Source organism: Orcinus orca, chromosome 3, assembly GCF_937001465.1.
Source record: "Orcinus orca chromosome 3, mOrcOrc1.1, whole genome shotgun sequence".
NCBI lineage: Eukaryota > Metazoa > Chordata > Mammalia > Artiodactyla > Delphinidae > Orcinus > Orcinus orca.
In genome coordinates, this window is record NC_064561.1 from 181,089,330 (window position 1) to 181,111,748 (window position 22,419).

Sequence of the window (22,419 nt, forward strand, 5' to 3'; positions counted from 1 at the left end):
ACCTAGACTAGTCAAAATCACAGAGACAGAAAGTAGAAGGGTGGTTGCCAGGGGATGGGGGATGATGGGGTGGGGAGGTGTCTCATAGGCAGAGTTTCAGTTTGGGAAGATGGAAAAGATCTGGAGATGGATGGTGGTGACATTTGCACAATATGAATGTGCTTAATACCACTGAACCATGCATTCAAAAGTGGTTAAAATGGTAAATTTTATATCATATATAATATATATCATATATTTTACCACAATACAAAGGACTGTAAATAGATATATATGTTGAAGGATGAAGTTAAGGAGTTCATTCAGTGAAAAGGAAGAAAAAAAAGAAAGAAAAAGAACCAAACCAGTGTTGATTTTAAAAATTAACACAATTAATATTAAGATTTAAAATGATTTTTATTGCAGTGCTTGGAAAATGGATGGAGTCCTCCTGTCCATGAGGCCCATCTGTTTTACTTCCTCTGCAGTCAAGGCTGCACTGCTCAGAATGACCTGCATCCACCTTGGTCCCCACAGGCAGATGACCAGAGGTGTCTCATAAAGGAAGGACCCAAGACATGGTTTCAGAGGACCAAAGCCACAGGCTGGCAACTCCAGGCTCAACAGCATCTAATGCTCGGTTCTCTATGAAACCGAGTCCCTTACTTGAAGAACACTAAAAGTCTCGAAGATATACATGGAAACAAGTTTGACATTTGGCTTTGCTTTGTCAAAAGGAATAAGGCAAGTCGATGGGGCAAGTTCCCGTCTCTAGAGAATCAGTTTCCTTGATCAGTAGAGGGAAAAGAGCCCTCCTGTTTCCCAAGCACAGATCTCATGCGTCTGAGCCCCAGACCACTTCCTGCCTTGGGTATGGCCCTGTCGGTGCTGATGGAGGACAATCAGAGGTGACACAGGACCCTTGTGGTTTTGTGCGATTATTCAGCTCTCTGCCAACGTGACCCTATCACATTTTAACCAAGTTAAACAGTTTTTATTTGATGCACCCCAGTGTGGATTTCACAACTGTATCTTCCTGATTTTAATGGTCTCTCATCAGGAACAGCATATTTATAAAAGTGACTTTGATAAAGGTCATGGAATATTTCTGCAGAAATCTAAGAAAATTTACTTAAACATGTTGAGAATCTTGAAAGTGAGTATTTCTATGAAAGAACAAGATTTAAGTCACATACAGCAAGTGTCCCGGAGCAGTAACGGGAAGAAGGTCAAGGTGAACCTCAATCCCACGAGGCAGAAGAATGATAATAAAAAAAGAATATTTCCAGGCTCTGCTAAGACTGAAGCCGTGGCATTTGTTCTAATATATAGATTTAGTAAAATCAAAGATGGGCTTGGTGACCTGTGTAGCAAGGCCATGGAGCCCTCGTGGCCACAGCTCTCCTGGGGACGGGGGGAACCAAGAGGCACGTCAGGCAACACAACCCACTGACACCTGCTGGGCTTCACTGTGGAAGGAAGCACATATCGGAAATCCATCTCTTTCAGTGTCCTTGATGTGGTACCAAGCCAGCTGTGTGCCCTGTCACTACGTCACACACAGAACAGACGCAAACGCGCAGTGATGGGCACTGGAGGAGGGTCCCTCACGTCTTACACTCCAAGCCTTGCACAGGTTCGCCCTCGTCCACTTTCCTGGAGGTGCTTTCCTGGGCATCACCCTGACTGCATGTGGCGATGGATTACTGACCTGCCCCCGTCTCCTGCCCTGCACCCGCTCTTAGCCCCGATGTCCCCAGGCTGCCTCCTGGACTCACAGACCTGGCCGTCTAACAGATGCACAAATACATAAACATCCATTTCAAAGCAGGCTTCCTCCAGCCCCGCCTGTCTGAGGTTCTGTGGTCTCTGTGTGGTCAAGGGATCAGTCTTGTAGTCCCCTGCCCCCCACGCCCATGCCTTACTCCAGGCATTCCTCCTTCAAGTCCAGCTGTTGGACTGATACCACGGATACTTCCTTCACACACGCACACACACACACAGACACACACGCTCATGCCACTCCCAGGTTAAAAGTCTGTTTTTCTTTTTTTAAGCTGGAGACTTCCCAGCCTTGTCCTCCAGCTCTGCTGCATCTCTCTCATGCCGACAACCCCCCTGGTCCTCTGACTCCCAGCTGTCTCTCTACCTGGAATACGGTCCTCCGCTGCCACCCCTGACACACCTGGCAGAAGTCTTCTTATCCCTTTAAGTCAGACCCACATCCCCCTGCCTCTGAACTCCCGTGCTCCCTGACTTGAGAGCACATCTGAATTCTCTGGTAGTTTAAACACAGAATCCTGGCCACCTCAGAGCCTTGGATTCAGCAGGCGTGGGGTGGGGGCTGTGGATTTACATTTCTAACCGATGCCCAGGTGCTGCTGGCACTGCTGCCCTGCGGACCACACTTTGAGAACTGCGCTTTATACAATACCCAAGGCCACCACTTTTATGTCTCAGGTTACAGAGCTGTGATATACACGTAGTAAAAAATAAATACCTGGTCTTTGTCCCTGGCTCTTGGCACACAGCTCCTAGAACCTTTGGAGTGTCTGAGCCGGCGGGTGGCGGGGTCCCTTCACAGCTTATGGACGGGGCTGGACCCCAGAAGCATCAAGGCATGATTAGAGGGTTTCAGCCCAATCCTGGGCCTCTGGGGAGGGGAAAGGGGCTGGAAATTTAGTCCAGTTACCAATGACCAATGATTTAATCAATGCTGTGTAATGAAATCTCCATGGAAACCCCTAAACAACGTGTTCAGAGAGCTTCCAGGAGGATGGCACACCCTGGCTTCATGGGGTCCGGAACCCTTCCCGACCTCTCCCTGTGTACCTCTTCATCTCGCCGCCGTTCCCTGGTGTCTTTTACAATAAACCAGTGACAGTAAGTAAGTAAAGTGCCTTCCTTAGGTCTGTGAGCTGGTGTAGCAAATTATTGAACCTGGAACCGGGGGGGTGGGTAGGAGAGTGTAGAACCCACAGCTTTGTAGCCAAGTCAGACAGAAGTGTGGGTGCCCTGGCATGCAAATGGCATCTGAAGTGGGAGCAGTGCTGTGGGACTGAGCCCTTCACCTGTGGGGTCTGATGGTGACTCTAGGTAGTTAGTACCGGAGTTAGATTAATGCAGGACACCCTGTTGGAAGCTGGAAAATCCGGCAATGCTGGTTGGTGTGGACAAAACCCACACATTTGGTGTCCGGAGTGTTGTGAGTAAAGACAGTTCCTGCCAGCCTAGCCCAGGTTTGTGCTCATTTGTCCTAGAAAAATGGTAAGCAACCCTTTTGCCTCTCAGTAGCATCCAGGTTTGGGTAAGACATTATATGGTGAACCTAATGTCAAAGTTCAGTGGGCATATATGTGTCATCCCTTAGATCAAATTTCCTGAGAGCGGAGAGTCCAGCCTGCCTGGATTGATCTGCTCCCACACTTATTAGGCAGTTTTTCAGCCATCGGCCAATTTCATTATATTCAGTAACTTCTAAGCCCCGGCAAGTTAATACAGTCAGCTCTCCTGGTCCAAGGGTTCCGAGTCTGCTGATTCAACCAACTACAGGTGGAAAAAAATCAGAAAAACAATCCCAGAAAGTTCTAAAAAAACAAACTTGAATTTGCCTTGTGCCAGCAACCATTTACCTAGCATTTACCAAGTATTTACAACTATTTAGGTAGCATTGACATTCTATTAGGTATTATAAGCCACCTAGAGATGATTTAAAGTGTGTGGGGGGATGTGCATAGGTTATTTGCAAATACCACCTCATTTTATATAAGGGACTTGAGCATATGCAGATTTTGGTATCCATGCGGGTTCCTGGAACCAACAGGGAAGGATGACTGTAGTGAGTTAATAATACTTGGCAAAAAGAATCATCCAAGTAAGGGTATATTCTCTTCTTTATACAGTACTTAGGATGAACTAGGCACAGTGTTGATGACTGACCCATGTATCAATGCAGAGACGAAATCTGAATCAATGTTTTATGAGTCTACTTTTCCACTTGCTAACAGGGAATAAGAGACTATTAAATTAAAAAAAAGAAACACATGTCATTTTAAAGCTGTTCTGTAGGGAATCTTGTGAACTCCATTAAATTAAATCCTGCGAACTCCTCGAAATTAAGCCAGATAATCTTAATGACCCAATTTACATGAGGACCTACTGAACAAGAGTACCATTTTCTAAAACTGCTGGTTGTCAGTTCTAATAGTAGAGAAGGAAAATTAATCTTTTCTCTCCACTTATATGATAATTTAAAAGTCAATTTTTTTTTTTTAATTCTTTAACCAAACTCTTCTGGCTTTTTAGGTGTGACTCTATGAATAATGTCTTCAGTTTGGTTTCCAGTTTTGAGATTGAAGACTTGTGAAATTCAATGCTTATGCTCAAGTCTTAACAAAGAATCAGGCCTTAATGATCACTGATGGTCCTGAGTGAGGTACAGGCTCTCGATCAAGCAAATAGGAAATTGTTTTTCTTTGAAATAGAAACATAACTTTACTTTATTAATGTATTCATTTTTCTTTCTTAGTGGAGACATTTGTTTGACCTTGGTGTCAGCCAAGTCCCAAACTTTTACAGGTTAATTGGATAAGAGGGAAATCTAGATCTAGTCATTCATGGAATAATTTAGTAACAATGTGATAGAAAAAATATAACCCAAAGAAAAACACTGAATTTGTCCAATGCATGTCCAAGTTCTGACTCTGCCAGTTAATTTTTTTTTTTTTTTTTTTTTTTGTGGTACTCAGGCCTCTCACTGTTGTGGCCTCTCCCGTTGTGGAGCACAGGCTCTGGACGCACAGGCTCAGCGGCCATGGCTCACAGGCCCAACCGCTCCGCGGCATGTGGGATCTTCCCAGACCGGGGCACGAACCCGTGTCCCCTGTATCGGCAGGCGGACTCTCAACCACTGCGCCACCAGGGAAGCCCTGTCAGTTAATTCTTTTAGCTGGTGACATTGGAGACCTTTCATTTTTCTTAGTGGGACACTACTGACATTTTAGGTGCCAGTATTACTTGTGCAGCACGGTTGTCATATCATAAGACTTTTAGCACCTCTGGATCTGCCCACTAGATGCTGAAAGCAACCCACCCCCACTCATCATGGCAACTAAAATGCCTGTGCACATTTCCAAATGCTCCTTCTGAAAGACAGTACAATCTTCAGTGGAGGACACTGATGGGCCACAAGCAGATAAGGAAGAAAGGGAAAATGTAGAGTGTTGCCTGGAAATTTTAAGGAATTAGTGGAAGTAGGACAAAACAGGAGAGTGGTCATCAGGTTCACAGCAAAATTCATTTAAGAAAATGACAATGACAAAAATGTTATAAAACAGAATTTACGGTGTGTAACTAAAAGTAAGATTCAGAGGTTATTTTCATGGCCTTAAATACCTTATATTGATAAAAATAGGTATGAATGGAAATAAATGAAGCCAATACTTAATTACAGCGTTGGAAGAAAGGATAGATCAAGGAAGCAGAAAGAAGGAACTGATATAGATTGGAACAAAAGTCAGTATATTAGAAAATGAACAGACATCAATATATTTGGATGCAGACAAAAATGTGAAGCAGAAGTTAATATGTTAGGGGAGAGAAAATGGTGAATCCAGGAGCTGATGTTTTGGGGGAGGGGGCTACCCTCAAGCATAACAACCTACAACCCAGCTCACTCCTCTCTTTCCTGCTCTTCCCTCAATTACAGGGGCTCCATGTCAGCACTGCAGTCTTTACATCTCTTGACTATGAGGCTGTCGGGGAGATCCCACCAATGAGAAGTACGAGCACAGGATGTGGACAGAGCCATAGCATCATGTCCCTGGCAGAGAGGATACACACTGGCTTTGGCAGATGTGAGGTCTGCAGTAGTCTCCAGACATTTTCCTGGGAAGCACCTGCTCCAATGCTGGCTTAACTCTAATCCTTACCAGGAATTTCTGGAATGTTCCACACCTTCCACCTCTTTAATAGCCAGAGCAACTGAGAGCTACATGGGTCTGTCTCTGACCTTTACTCCTCCAACTTCTCCAGCTATTCTGTAAGTACATGATCCTTTATATTAAAAACCTTCCTGCTTGAAATGCCTAGTGTGTTTTCTGCTTTCCTGGCTAAACTGTCACTGACATAGTAACTTAATGAAGAAAATAAACAATAAGCACACATACACAAAATAAGAAATGAGAGACTTCCCTGGTGGCACAGTGGTTAATAGTCTGCCTGCCAATGCAGGGGAAGTGGGTTCAATCCCTGGTCCGGGAAGATCCCACATTCCACTGAGCAACTAAACCCTTGCACCACAACTACTGAGCCTATGCTCTAGAGCCCACGAGCCCAAACTACTGAGCCCGTGTGCCACAATTACTGAAGCCCACACGCCTAGAGCCCGGTCTCCACAACAAGAAAAGCCACTGCAATGAGAAGCCTGTGCACCACAACGAAGAGTAGCCCCCGCTCGCCGCAACTAGAGAAAGCCCATGCACAGCAACAAAGACCCAACACAGCCAAAAATACATACATACATACATACATACATAAAATGCAATTGGTTTGGTGCTGACAATGTTCCAGTTCTATATATGGGTAGTGGTTGCACAGATATTCTTACTTTCAAAAAGTAATCTATAGTCTTCAAAAAAATTAATAAGAAAATATGATTAAATATTCTGATAATACTAAAGTTTTAATGCATAGAATGTGAAATTCATGAGTATTTATTGTAAACCCTTCAACACATAGTACTTGACACACAAAATGAAGAGGTACACAATAAACATTGGTTGAATTAGTGAAGGTAAACTATTGGCTACTAGACTCTCACACTTTAAATGATGACATCTTACTTAAAACTGTAGTATAGAACCACACACAGAAAGGTCATTTTTAAATTTATATAAGAATAATACTCTTTATTTTCAAAGAAAAAAGAGTCATTCAGGTCCCTTACATTCAAAAGAAAAAAAGAAAAAGGAATGGGAAAGCTAGAAGGGGGAGCTCTCATGCCCTACCACTTGATGTCAACTGCATTATCGACAAGAAGAGAGGTACCTTGCATCTCCAACAGGAAGAAGGTTATTACTTTACTACAAGCAGAAGGAAGGAAGAATTTCTCCTTGTCTGGCAACAGTCCAGCCAGTGAGAAACTGCATAGCTCAGCCAATGGAAAGTCTTTATACTTCAAACTCCCAGTTTCCTCCAATGGACTTTTCATTTATAACAACCCATCACAACTTCCTTTTCTCCTCTATAAAAGAATGTTCCTCTCCTTTATTCTCTGGACTTGCCTGTGGTTTGACATAAATTGCATGTCCAGAATTGCAGTTCTTTGCTGTTCCCTGATAAACCCATTTGGCCGGTAAAATAACTAGCTATTTTATGTTTTAGATCAACAAAAGTATCAATAATGGTTGAATGTATTTGCTCAAGAATGTGAACTCCCATATTAAAAATGAGCTATTGATTTAATACGTAAGGAGGAACTCTCTGCAAAGGAAGGATACAAATGATGTGATAACATGGAAAAGCTTATCATTAACGAACCTCTGAAAGAGAGCACACACATGTAAACCGGAACATAAGGAAGAGATGGGACAGGACTTATTAAAATGTTTGCAGTGACCTTGGGTCAGAGGAAGATTTGTCTTCCTTATTTTTTATGTTTGTGACATTTGTAATGAAAAATAATTCCAACATCTACAGATTTGGGCCTTCATGAAAATGCACATCCCCTCTTTCTGACATCCTGGACAGTCTTTTCTCAAGGACACCGGGCAGTGCAGGATGAGGCAGGAGGGGCCTGACCTCTCAGGTGATGCTCACCTGACCTCATATTGGCCTGCAGCCTGTCTGCCTACCTGCTCGGGCCTCCCCTTCCCCTTCCTGTTCTCTGCCCCCCAGAAAGCTTAGCAACAAAAGCCTAAGAGATGCACCAGGGAGGGAGGAGCTGGGAGCAGGGGAAGCTGACATCCTGGTTTCTGTTTTGATCCACGTGGTAATCGTCGATTGACACAGAAAGTCAAACTGGAAAGCACGTCAGGGGCCCCATAAAGCACACACCCACACAGGCACTGAAGAAGAAGGAAAGGTTCTGGGCCTGTTCACATTCCCTCCTCAGTGGAGGGCGGAGTGGAAGGCAGACTCCACATCAGGGCTCTGCTCCTTGGGCTGTGCCCCGACTCTTACACCTGAGCTCTTAGGGAGCATCCCAGGTATCACATGGCCAGGCTGCTTGTAAAGGTTTTGGTTATGCTTTGAGAAACCATTTTTCACAGTTTATCCAGGGCTGCAGAAAATTCCATGAGAACAGAAGGTCTTTGCTTCACTTGAGAATCTGAAAATCTGAACCCACAGTCGTGGCCGAGAACATCTGCATTTCTTTTTTCATACTCCTGATCTTGTTTCTTAATTTCTGTATGGTTCTTATCAGATCATTTCTCCCTTATGAGTTGCCTTATGAGTTGAAATCTCTCTCAAACTCCCGCTTTTCTGTTGTCTATTCATTACATTGTGCTTACCTATATTTCAACCAACCCATAACCTCACTTGAAGAAAAAATGGTGAACTAAAGATTAAGCAAAAGAAACGGTCCTCATGCTTGTGTGCAACGTCTATGCCGTTGTATCAAAGGGCTTTTCTTAGGTCCTTAGGCAGAGACTTTCGCTCACAATATGCATAGACTCTGTACACTCAAGATCTTGCGTTCAGCATTTACCTGGACCTAAAGTTCTCAGTTCGTGAGTCTGAAAAGGTTACAGGCTGGCATGTTGTCAAGGTCAGATGCTAAGATAGCAGACTGGGTGGAGAAAGAGAAAGTAGGAGCTCCACAGGACAGGTTTCAGAACGAGTGGCCTGTTTGGGACATTCAGTGGGGGGCTGAGGACTCTGCAAGGTCAGGGCTGCCCCTGTGGACAGGACCACATGCTGCCTTATCACACAACGTGCTGGACTGAACTCCGCGTGGTGACCTGAGTCCTCCCAAGAAGGGCACGCTCCATCCATGAGGCTGGGGAATCAGAAAGCATTTCACAGGACCATTTCTCTCCATCTCCTTTAAATGCTGCATAGGAGAGTAAACTCATCTGTTATGCTGGAAACTGCAGCTTCCAGGACGTACTTCCTGTACCCTTCGCCCCACTCCTCCTCCTGAGCTGCCCCAAAGTCCTGCCCACTGGCCGTTGTCCCATCATCCTGGTAGGAAAAGGGCAGGCCATGCTTTGTCCACTCACTGTGGCAGCTACCAGCTTGCACACCCCGTGGGCACACAGAGACACACAGAGACATGCTGCATGCCCCTCTCCAAGTGCGTGTGTCCACCACACATGCCTGAACACACCAGTGTGCAAAAACACACAGGACCTTGAAGACAGCAGCACAATCCAAAATAGGGAGGAACGTGTTCATCTCCCCTGCCTGGGGCCACGTGACTAGTATCATTGTGTAATTTCCTCTTGCTTTAAGAGTTTAGTAACCTAAACAGTCCAATTTCTTAAGCAAAGCTATAACACTAATGGAAAAGAATAGAATCTGACATTTACTTGGCCAGACTAAGTGTTAGAGCTTTACAGGTATTCTCTCCCCTAATCCTTAAAGGAACCCTATACGGGTGATTACATTATTATCCTCACTTTATAGATGGGCTTGCTAAGGCGTAAAAGCTTAAGGAGCTCACGAGTTTTAAAGAGGCTGGGCCAGGACTCGATCCCTGACAGTCTGGCCAAAACCCCACGTTGCACGTTCTAGCCTTGGCATGACAGGTCACCTGCTGGCCTGGCCTTTCTATCCAACATGACATGCACGTGTAGAAATTTTAAGCTTTTGTTTGATTCCTGTTTGAGAAGGAAAGAGATTCATAATATATTCTGTTTCAGAACTCTTCATATACTGGAGGACAATTAACTCTATTTCACTGGGAGCTGAGTAGAAGGCTAGAAGCAAGGGAATTTGAATTCTAGGGAATTTCAATTCACTTTCAGATATGCTCCCTTCTTTACGTCCAGGAGCAGAAGGATGAGAAGCCTGAGGGGCAGCCCTGGGGAAGCCACCATGGAGGGGTGACAGCGGGCTGACCCTGCATCGCCATTTCCATCTGTGGCCTTCGCATATTTATAAATGGAAAAGCGGTTGATATCTTGCCTTTGTTCATTCAACAAGTATGTACTTGATGCCTGGGATGTGCTGGATCCTGAGCACATAGCAGCTAAAGCAAACAGCAAACATCACCAACCAACCACCACCCTAGACCATCCCATCACGGTCACAGAATCTAAACCACAGAGAGACTGCAGTGACACGTACACACGTCACCCATGAAGACAAATATCCGGACAGGAAAGTTGAGGGTGGTGCTGCTTTGGGGTGGTGAGGACCACGGCTTGCTGCCTGAGGGCCTCCTGGAGCTGACCATTGGTGAGCAGAGCACAGCAAAGGCACACCAGAGGTGCAGGGAACACTGAGCCTCCAGAAAGCACGTCCACAGACCCAAGAAAAGTTTAAAACATTGAGAAAGCTTATAAAATTGAAACCAGTGTAGAAAAAAATCAAAACCAAAGAAAGGGGGAAAAAATCCAGTCATTGCTCAACACGATAGCATGTAGGAGTGAGGAGACGTGAGGATGCATAATACAAATTCTTTCCTCTACAGGACACTTTTTCACCTCCATGCAGCGTGCCCAGATCCTGGGCTTTCTGCAGAGACTGACCTGGGAGCCTATAGAAAACAATATCCTTTCAGTCATACTACAGCCATTTACCTCCATTTCTGCATTTTTAAAAGGAGAATTGCATCCGATGTCTCTGCGCATTTTCACCGAGATTAAGTCAAATCGAGAATGAAGAAATAAAGCCAAGGCAGGTTGTTGGTCAGCATCCTTCCTAGCCACAGGCTGGGAGCCTGCAGGCCGGGCTTCTCAGGCTGCAGGCATTCCCTCTCCACATGGACAGGAATAGGTGAATGGATGAAACATTACATGCCAGGTGCCTACGGGATGGACCAGTGATGCCCAAATTCTGGACTACTAAAGTCAAAATGGTCAGGCTCAACTGCTATTCTCTTAATTGAAGGGGTCCTTAGAGACATTCAGACATCAGAGAGGAGATGGCACACGCCGGCACCCACCATCCCAGGGTGAAGACCCTCAGGCATCAGTGCAGGCCCTGACTAGGTTGGGAGTTAGTTGCCTATGGATATGAGGATGCCGGAAAACACTCCTGGCTCTGCATCTCAGATCAAGTCACAGCATTTTCCAAAAGACAAGATTTTCACAGGGATTTAGCCTGGGGATACTAGACACTCCACTTTATCCCACATTGAAATGGTCACGAATCCAAAAGTTCAGCAACGCACCAAGAGATGATGAATTTTGGAGGTCAAATCTGTTTGTAGGTGGTAGGGATGCTCGAGGTTTTAATTTAACATTACTTTCCCCATATAAACAATAGTAAACTCTAAAGGCAAATTTAAATGTTTCTTCCTTTGTTTTCAGACATCTGAATATTCTGGGAAAATAAAAATATAGACAGCCATATGCCCAGTGGTATTTAGGGTTTCTGGGCTCTATTTTTACACTAGGTTTTAGATAATTATGTTTTCAGACGAGTTTCATGTGGGTTGGGGGTCTCCTCAGCCACCTGGCTGAGTGTTTACGGAGACACAAGTATCGTTTCTCTGACTGGGGGCACATCTGTAAAGCAATTTCTCAACTGTGCTTCCAATCTCTCAACTATCTGTCAGAAAGAAAAATCTCATAGTCCACAGGAATGTTAGAATCAAGCTGGCCAATATTCTAAAATGATCCATGTTAATAGATAAGAGAGAACAAGAGTATAAAATTTGAAAAATACATTAAAAAAGAGAGAATAATCCTTTAACTGGGGAAAGCCCAAAGCTGAACCCTAGCCATGGAAGGTGGTGAGTTTAACAAGCAATGTGTTGAAGCTCTACCTTTATCTTTTTACAGAAACCAGCTCTTGCCAGACCTTTGGAAATCATTTTAAAATCTTCACATTCTGCCAAAATATCTGGACGAGGAGTATTCAGTCTAAAAGACTGTGATTATATCAAAGAATATCTAAGTTTTCAGTAATTCTAACAATAGAATGAGGTCCAGCTGTTGACAAAATCCTTATCATTTTTTTTAATAAAGGAAAAGAAAACCATCATTTAAGCAAGACTACACAGAAAACTGGAAAATATTCCATAAACGAAGCATGTGTTTCCACGAGACGCATGCATCATCTCTGTGGTAAGCGCTAGATATAGTACAGACATGAATGCCTGTACATTGAAGGACCTTGACAGTGGAAGAAGGAAGATAACTCCAGGAAAGCAGAGAGGGTGAACTCCTGGGAGCTGCTGCTAGAGTCTAAACGATGCCCGGGTGCGCTTAAGTGACAGCGTTCCTGGCATGATGGCACCCTAACGGGCACCAGAGCTTGGAGGGTGGTGATGATGGCCATTTACGGATGGCCCGTGACATCCTTGTGTCTGTTCTGCTTAACAAGAAGCTGGCCCGATATCTGATTTTCCTGACCACACTGACCTGTCTGAAATGACAGCAGGACATGCCCTTCATTTTGCTACAGGCAGGTGTTATCCGTCTTTAAGGTTCCAAGTTTGGTTAATGAGAAGCAGGACTTGAAACCCACATGTGCACCTCCCTCCCCCTGCAGGAGGATGGTGGAAGGGGGAGCCATCCGTGACCACGTGACCACCACAGGAGCCTGAGAGGGGCTGGGCCTAGGATGGGTCCCAATGCCCCCAGTGAGGGTGTGTGTGCAGGACTGTGGGGCTCTGGGGAAGGGAAGGGTTCCTGCTCCCCAGGAAGAGTGGACGAGATGGACTTCTTCATATTACCCTGAACATTTGGGGGCTCTTGAAGAAAGGGATGGGGTGGACATCGCACAGGCCTCCTGAGGAAGTTGGTCCCTCTCCAGGGGATGAACTTGTTTTCCTCTCCTCTGCTTTTCTGGGGGGTAAGAGGGCTAAAGTGGGGATGTGTTTTGTAATTTATCCAGGCCTTGGATAAAGACAGAGAAGTGGTTTCATGAACTTGGCTCAAAGGTGACCCAAGGCAGGGAGGAAAAAGCCAGAATAATTTCAGTTCATCTCTGAGACCTAGAAGGACAAGCCCAAGCCTTTAGGTAAAGTTTAAAAAAGTAAAATGCACATTTACTCTAACATTCAAAATAGGTAAGGACATTTTGAATATAAGGACGGGGGATGTCTAATTTGAAGTAGTTCCTGTGAAAAAGATGTGATTTTTAGCCAGTGAGATGAGTAATATGAATGGCTGATGTTCAAAAGCCATCTCAGCTCTCCACCTCTGACTACGACAGATACTCAAAATGCAGCTAACCCGGCACCCTCTGTGCCACGTTTCTGGGGTCCTCTCTGAGTTCTCATGAATGCCTACATACGACAGTGTATAATCTCGCATGTTATGTATGGGTGTGCGGTAATTCCTCCCTCCAGATTGCATGTTTTGAAGGACAGGGCCGGTCTGTATGATTCCTCATTATAGCCTCAGAACTCAGTGTGGTGCCTTGCACACTTAAGGAAGAATGTAAGTACTCAACGCCTTGGGTGAGCTGTACAGAGGTACCATGTTTCAATGAGCCTTAATGCTAATAAGTCACTAAAGACTTTTCCTATAAAGTAACAATTACATTGGTGTTTCATCATCCACTTCAGAAACAGAGAGAATTAGCAAAGGTCTCTACATTTTCCCCATGTGGCTTAAAGAAGTTTGACACCCACAAATGTTTGCTGACTGAACAGTGAATGGATGAATGAATGCTTTCATATCAACAAAACGAGGGCAAGGTTGCTAATACTTAATTTTATTCCATTTTATTTTTTATTCCATTTTCTAAACCTAACCACTAAGCTAATTAAAGTTTAAGCCCTAAAAATATCTGTAGATGGTGAAGAGAACATAACTGGGAAAGTAAGAAAGAGCCTGATTTACAAGCCAGTTCTAAGATTTGTCTGAGGAACTCTAATTGTGAAACAGATGAATAGTTCCATCTGAAAGATGATAATCCCCAGACATTGCATGATGCATATCAGATAAATTCAACATAACTATAAGCCACGTCTGAACAAGCCTTTTCACGAGTAAGTAAATCAGAGGTTAGAAATTTGTTACTATTTGAAATGCACTGAACCGATTAAATCACAGAAGTAGATTTTTAAAAATTGCAGCATATGTAATTTTGAGAAATTTCTGATGCCTTTACACTGTCAACAAGAGTCTGGTGAAGTCATCACCATGTCCAAAAGCCCTTATCTTAGAGTAGGACATAATCGGCTAAGCTGGTTCCTATGCCCCCAAATACTCTTGGTTTAGCATCTCATTGTATGAGTCCTTGCACATCACCAATGCCCCAATGAGAGTCCGGTCGAGGCACGACTAAGCAGGATAACTGAAATAACATCCCATGGTTATGTCATAAAAGTGAGTGGAAAGGGAAAAAAAAAGAGCAGAGGAAGCTGTCAGAAAAGAAGATGAGAGGCACTGTCAGGAAATCTTATTTTCTATAGAGAGACAGGCCCATTAGAACAGATAAGGAAATGGGATTATCCTTCCTTTACTGATGCCAGGTAATGTTTCTGGAATGAAACAAGAGGTGGGGGATTTCCCAGGTATCTTCTCCCAGTTCATTAATTCCCTAACTGGTTCCTTTAAAGAACCCCTTGTAGACATTAGGGTCACAAGAAGATAGCTAAGTAAAAGATGCTTCCAAGTTTCCAAATCCAGGTTATTGGGAGGTCTATGCAAGTGGAAATCTTCCAAATATAAAATATGCAGATAAAATGAAGCCAAGACCTGAACCCGATTTGGCTGCCTCTAGCCTCCATGGACTCTTTCGACTTTTAAGCCCTGTTGAGGGTTTCCACAAAGCCATGTAAGTGACAAGACATAGCAGGTGCTCAGTTAACTACAGTGATGTGTTTCTAATTGTCCTCCTGTTTGTACAGAAAGTAAGATAATCCCTGGGGACACAAGAGAGGAAAGAGAGAGAGAAGGGAGGGTGAGGTTGTGCTTTTGTCCTTTTAGGAAAATATGGGAGGGTCCACTTCAATTCAAGCCCATGGGATTTCACAAGTGCTCATATGTGGCCTGGGAGGGGATGCTTTGATTAGGTGCTGAGTCCTGGGAGCGGTATGGCATGGGCATTACCACCGGAGGACTGAATGGAAGAGCCGCAGCCTACACAAGGTGATAAAGGATGGGTATCCCACAGTCCTTCTTGCTGTTGAATTGAGAAACCTTGATTTTCCATGAATTTTCCATCAAAATTAAAAACAAACACCCAGTCGCTGACTCTATAACACACTTCTTTAGGCAAATGATTAGGGAATGGGTTTGGGGTTGATTTCCTCTAGAAACCTCAATGTAAAAATTAGTCCTTAGATGAAATTAGGAGATTTGCTAGTATGCTGACCATCCCTTCGGTGTTTTTCAGGCTACTGAGATGGGTAATTTGGTCGGTGCTGAGGAAACTGAGCATCCCTCTGCATGCGTGACTCTCAAAAGGAAGATGTGAGGGAAACTGTCCTAAGGAAATACTCTCATGGGCCAGACATCTTTACAGGTGCTGCCACGTGGTTCATTACACTCCTTTCACCACATGAACATCGTCATGTCCTTACACAAATAGAAGGCTTTCTGATTTAATTATTATTTTAATCAAACACTGTTAGATAATCCTAAATAGGGACAGATAAAATCAAGCATACCCAATATGGGCAAGAGAGTCGTAGGGGATGGTTATAAGAAAGAGGGAAGGGAAATAAGTAGGTTAACTTTCCCAGGTCACACACAGAGGTGCCCAGAATATGGCTCTGTTCTACTTTTTTTCTGAATGGAGTAAAAGAGCAGCTCCTGTGGGTCCATCACCAGTGTAGGACATCCCATTTTTCTCTAGTTGCCTTTAGAGCCATTTGCTGCTAGCCTGCTGTACAGAAGGGGATTCTATTTCACCTTAGAAAGCTCTTAATGTCAGAATTTAAATATGACTTAAATATTTTATTCTTAGTTTATAATGAGGAGAATTAATATATATTAAGTATCTAGTGTTAACATTTCGGACTTATTTTTTGGTTAATCGTTCAGTTTTCCTTTATTTTCTTCATCTCATTTATTTAGAGCAACTATAAAGAAGGCACGAGTTTATTTTTATTTTTTCCTTATTCATTATATTCTAAATTTGTACTATTCTCATTTGTGTACCATTATACTTAAATATATAGTACTGTCTGGATTAATTACTTAATTATTAAAAACTGGAATGCACAAAGCTGAAATCCATTTGTCCGAATGGAAACTTGTCTGTTTTTTAAAAATCAGAGAGAACTCAATATTTTGTTTCTAAGTTTGCACGTATTTATTCTCCACCCTTTACCAGTTAGTGCATACTGGCTCTAAGCTAAAAATGTCCCTCTAGTGAACTAGCTTTATCAATTAATCATGGGCTTAAAATTCTTATGGTATTAAGATGATAAACACATCTATCATCATGTGAAATTCTTCTTTCGACATGTTGTTTCTTGTCATTTTCACAGCAACTTTCATAAAATTCTTACACTTTCTGAGTGAATTTAAGTATATGACTTTACAGCGAAATTTTTTCCAGTAAATTTTTTGAACAAGACCATTTGATAAAAACCTCACTCTGTATCACTATAGTTTCCATGCAAGTTTCTATTTCTCATCATAAACATGAAATATATAATAATTTGAGTGAATTCCATTTTAATAGTCTCAAATAAGATTACCCTTTCAAAAATCTTAAATTAGATGAAAAGCAGAAACCAATTCACTAAACCTTAAGGCCACACGCTGACATAGATGAATTAGAGAAAACAGCTCAAGTCTTCAAGTAACACTCAGCAGCACTGCTCTCTACTCTGCCTCTAGAAAGGTTAGTACCTCCCTCAGGCAGAAACCCTGGTCTCCTAATCAGGACATGATGAGGAGGAGGGCAGCGTGATGAGGACCAGGGCAGTGTGATGAGGACCAGGGCAGTGTGATGAGGACCAGGGCAGGGTGATGAGGACCAGGGCAGGGTGATGAGGACCAGGGCAGAGTGATGAGGACCAGGGCAGAGTGATGAGGATGAGGGCAGTGTGATGAGGATGAGGGCAGGGTGATGAGGACCAGGGCAGAGTGATGAGGACGAGGGCAGAGTGATGAGGACCAGGGCAGAGTGATGAGGACCAGGGCAGGGTGATGAGGACCAGGGCAGGGTGATGAGGACCAGGGCAGAGTGATGAGGACCAGGGCAGGGTGATGAGGACCTGGGCAGAGTGATGAGGACTAGGGCAGAGTGATGAGGACTAGGGCAGAGTGATGAGGACCAGGGCAGTGTGATGAGGACCAGGGCAGTGTGATGAGGACCAGGGCAGTGTGCCCCATGGTCCTAAGGCACCCGGCACCTCTGCGCCTATCACCAGGACAGCCGTGGGAAGTGACCTACCCCCTCCACATGAGACGGAGCACTCGGAGCGGATGGTGGCCCACGTGTAGCTGGGCTGGGAGCTGAGCTTCTTCTCACCCCCCAACCGTGGCACAGAGTATTCCCAGGCAACGCCCGGGTTCCTTCCCTGAAACAGGAGCTATAAAAAAAGAAAGGGAAAAATACAATGAGTTAAATTAGAACCAATAAATAGAAGCTAATTTGTTTTAAACTACTTGAAACACCAGACATATCCATCAGAAGATGATTACAGTAATAAACACTGTCCATCCTCCAAATTTTACATTAACTTTCTAAACAGGAATTAAACTAGACACAAGCACATCTATAAAATATATAGACATTTGACTCTTTTGCCTTACGTTTCGTGTTTCTTCCACAGCCTTTACCACCTAACAAGAGCATTTGGTTCTTTCCCTCCGTGTTACCGTGGGAGCCCCACCAATGCTCTCCATCTGAGCAAATCAGAAAATGATACCTAAAAAGCACCTTCACAATTCCTAGTGAGTTCCAAACCACCAAGAACAGGTGAATGGATCTCATCCATGCAGGATGAAGGCTAACTCTGAGTACTTCCTCCTGTGATGGGATGCAGAGGACTTTTGCCTACTGGCATGTACTGTATGGCTCCAGGAGAAAAACATCTCACTAGTAAAGATCTCTCAGCTTGGGCACACCTGTGAGCAATGCTCAGCACATGGAATTGCATTTGGACTCTTCATCTCCTAGCTGGAAACTCGACCACATGGGCCACTTACTTTTTCCTTTATAAAGGTATCGATCCCTTGACCTGGGTGAGAGGCTTTTCTGGAAACCTCACCATTAGCCTGTTAATAGAAATCCCATCTCTGAAGTTTGGAGTCTCACTGGTCCCTGATGGGAGGTTCCAGTGGATGAAGTCACTGAAGCTTCCCTAAACTCCCTGGCCCCACAGTTCCCTCCCTGACAACATAGCTCGAGTCTAGTTGGAGAAGATGCTTCAGGACAGGTATGAGCCCTGGACAGGTGGCCTTAATGCATGACCATTGAGCCACTCTGCCGCCTGACATCCTGAGCCTCTTGCAAAGGAAACAGGTGCCCAACAAGCCTCAACTACCTTCAACCCTGACCGATCTCTCTTTCCTCATGGGTATTAAAGCTAAAAGCCTGAGATGGGGGGAGAGAAATAACCAAGGCAGAAATTCACAGTGAACATGTTTATAAAGGGGCAGAGGAAGCAGCTCCGGGTCAGGAGGGGCGATGGCAGTAGGACGTGTGGAGATGGGGTGTCTCCCAAGAAGATGCAAGGACACCGGGATGGGGCTGCCAGGCCTGGAGAGCAGGTGGAGGGCCTGTGGATGGTTCACACCTGCACCCATAGGTGTGGGCTGAGGGGGCAACTTTTGAACCAGTCTTTTCTTTAAGTGTGCACAGAAATACAAAAAAAGTGGGGAATTAGCGTGTCCACTGCCTGTTGCCACCACCTGCCCAGTCCCATGAGGACAAATTACATTGTTAGAAGATGCCCGTTTGTATGTCGTGAGCCTCTGCCATCTGGGGTAGAGCACAGAGGGGCTTGCGTAGGGGGTGAGTGTGCAGTCCCCTGCCAGGCACTGGGCCCAGGTGGTGGGTTCTCATCTCACTCCCATTTCCACAAAACTCAGCAGAATGCTGGTCCCACCCAAACAGGCACACACAGAGCCACCCACAGTGGCTGCTTCTCAGAGCCACAGAGCTTACAGGAGAGAAGCAGATTTTTGTCAAAATCGACTGATCAAGATGCAAAAATGGGGACTGCATGATATGCGTAATTACAAATCTCATCCCACACCTAGAAATGAAAGGCGATCAAAACAAGTCCACTGGCCCATTTAGTCTACGTATTGATTAGTTTTGTTTCTGAGACACTATCTAATTGAAAACAATTTTGTGTGGATGTAATATTTTTCCAGTAGCCTTGAACCTACAAAAACACCCTAAGACCTCAAATCCAAGCCCTGAGACCAAGAGGCTGGAACCTACCTCCACGATCAATGTTTCGTTGGTTGGCCCAGGGGAGGTTAAGCTCTCGGGCTCCCTGTAGGACCGTCTGTAGTCGAAGGCAGTTCCTGAAAACTTGTACCGGCCGGGCCAGTCCACTGTCCAGTGTCCATTCAGGTAGTATTTTTTGAGTGCATTTCGCACAGAAATGTAGGAGGTAGATACGTTCATTTCATAGATGCGAATACTCCGGGCTCCAGAAGGAATGATGACCATCTGGTAATACTCTAGAGCAAAGGAGACAGGAAGGGGGAGGATGGGATGCTTCACTCAGTACTGCCAAGGCAAATCCCTAAGCACCTGCTGTTCTCCATAACCAGACCCTGAGAATCAGAATTTGGAAACTGGAGATCTGTTTTGGCAATCCAGTTGCATGGGTCCTATAAATGAGTTTTTAATTTTTTTAATTGGAGCAGAGCTATTGTAATATTCACTGTGTCTAAAAACCACTTGAATTCAAATACCCTAGCAACCACTTCCAATCAAAACAGAAGGTTTGAGAAGCAAAGCAGGCAAGGAGTCTGTGTAGGGATCTCAGGACTCTGTCTGCACTACACCTCCCATCCTTCCCACCAGGTGGTTCCTTTCGCCCTTGGATCAGCCAGGCAGGCAGCTCCGGTGGGTGGACTCACGGTTGGCACGGTGCTGCTTGGCATAGAGGCCCTTGTGCGTTGTGCAGCTGGAGTTATTTCCCCGGCACACACCGCAGGAGTCTTCCACAGCATCGGATCCCAGCACATTGTCACACCCCACTCTCTGTGGGACCCATGAGGTCACGTGTCATTTATGAAAGACAAGACAACAGGGGCAAAGTCACAAACCTTTTCCCGTCGAGTTGAAAGTTTCACCAACACGGGAAAGTTAACAAATATTTATTGGATACCCAGTATGTGCACTGCGAGACTGTCAACTACGCTTCCATCCAAAGGAGGAGACCTTCGCATGGCAAACATACCCTGTCCTCTTTGGCGTTTTTACACGACTGTCCTACACTGAGCCCAGAATTAAACCTATCGGGTTGTCATGCTGGAGACGTGGGTAAATTTCAGACCAATATAAAGCACTTAGCACAAATGACAAGCAATGTGGCCTCACGAGTTTCCACTGGAATTCGCCTTGTGCTTTTTTGAATCGCCTTGTGCAGAGGCAAAGAAGGAACACAGGCCACAGGGCGATTATTCCCAGCAGTAAATTATGTAAAAGGCACATTTGGCTACTGTCTAGAATTTTAGCAGCTGTTTATATATTCTGTGATGCTTGCCAATTTTACATTTCCTAGCAAAGAATATAGGCTAGCTATGTAAAAAATCCATTCAGAAATGATGGATGAACTATAGTCCACAATCCCTTGTTTGAAATCCTAGGGCCAGATGCATTTCAGAACTCAAGAGGTTTTTGGATTGTGGGAAGGTAATTAACACATATATGATGTGAGAGTCCCTGCAGGGCTCCGGACAGCAACGATGTTTCTAAAATGCGCACATCTCTACAGTGAGCGGGATAAACATAACTGAAGATAGTCGTATCAATTCAAGACAGTTTTGCCACCAAATAAATTCAGGTCAGCTTATATTTTACAGTCAAATAAACTTTCCATTTCACACATCTTTGGATTTCAGAATTACAAATAAAGGATTGTGATACTGTATCATTAAGAATACATAAAAACAATGACATATTTAACAAATCAACTGATAATTAGACACAATGGGTGGACAGTTGAGCATTTTAAGGCTGAAAGAGATCCGAACAGAATCATTTAGTCTAATCTTCATGCATTCAAACGATTACACTGAGGGTCTGAGTGGATGATTCAACTTTACTGTGGTCATGGTCTACACCTTAAAGAAAATCAGACCTGGGACCAAGGTCTTTGGACTCCACTGAATACGAATATTGAGTAACTTCTTCACTGAAAAGCCCATTATTTACATGCAATGTATCTGACCATTGCATGTAACACCCTCCCTTTGTTTATAATAAAATTCTTCCTACATCTCACGTCTGTGCCTGGTAACAAGCTCAGGCGTTGCGTTCACTTAGCCGCCTATCTTTCCCAGCCTGTGCCCTGAGTCCCTCTCCAGCAGAAGTGAGGTTGCCGATTTCCCGAGACCCCTCGACAGCAGTGAAGCGGCCCCTGTCTCTGTGCTGTCCCTGCCTTCATTGACTCTGGCGCCACTGCCTGGCTACTGCCGTCTGATTGGGCGACTCTACGCGTCCCCAGTCCCAGTGCCTTCCACAGGGACATGTGGATAAAAACCCCAAGTCCTCGTCCCCGCAGCAAATGGCCCTTTGCAAGCTTCTCCCCTTCACTCACCTCCTCAGCATCCCCCAGCTCCTGCCTGCCTCTGGGTACTCTGACCCCTGAATTGGTTCCTACCATCCCATGATTTCCTGTATCTCTGTGTTCCCCTCCCTGTTTCCCCAACACCCCTCTTCCCTTTCCCTTCCCTGAGGAACCCTACAAATCTCTTAGGTCCACATCTAAGAGAGAATCAGCTCCACCCTTCCCCCGGCCATGCTCTCTGCACACGCCTCCATTGCCACAAGCCACTGCCTGTCTCCATAGATGTTCATCTGGCTTTCTCTCCCTCTGGGCTGTGGTTTGGAGGGAAAGGGTGTGTTTTAAATGTCTGGTCTCTCTAGCCCCTTACAGGATGCCTGGCATAAAGCAGACTGTTGGGAGATGTTTGTTGAATGAATGAATGATCATTATTACCTCACATATCCCATCTATACAAACATTACGGCTATCCTCCGAGCATGGAGTCCCATCTTTGACTTTATTTGACAAAGAAAAGAAGAAATCAAATCCTTCTGCGATACAGTAGAGTTTGCATAAGTCCTGATCTTAAAAAGAAATACACACACAAACACAAATAAGAAAGATACTTAAGCTCTGATCATTTTTTTTTGCTCTAAATTTTAGATAGACTATTTTTT

The 22,419-nt window shown here is 44.5% G+C and overlaps 1 protein-coding gene across 1 annotated transcript in view; it reads right to left on the bottom strand.

Moving 5' to 3' along the window:
- Window positions 1-22,419, bottom strand: part of ADAMTS16 (ADAM metallopeptidase with thrombospondin type 1 motif 16) — a 156,222-nt gene that overhangs the window by 51,525 nt on the left and 82,278 nt on the right. The window contains exons 14-17 of the mRNA XM_049707293.1: window positions 22,196-22,326; window positions 20,109-20,232; window positions 19,459-19,703; window positions 17,458-17,596 (exon numbers count right to left, since the gene is read on the bottom strand). Of these exons, the coding sequence (XP_049563250.1) occupies window positions 17,458-17,596; window positions 19,459-19,703; window positions 20,109-20,232; window positions 22,196-22,326 (639 nt within the window). The remainder of the gene's footprint in view (window positions 1-17,457; window positions 17,597-19,458; window positions 19,704-20,108; window positions 20,233-22,195; window positions 22,327-22,419) is intronic.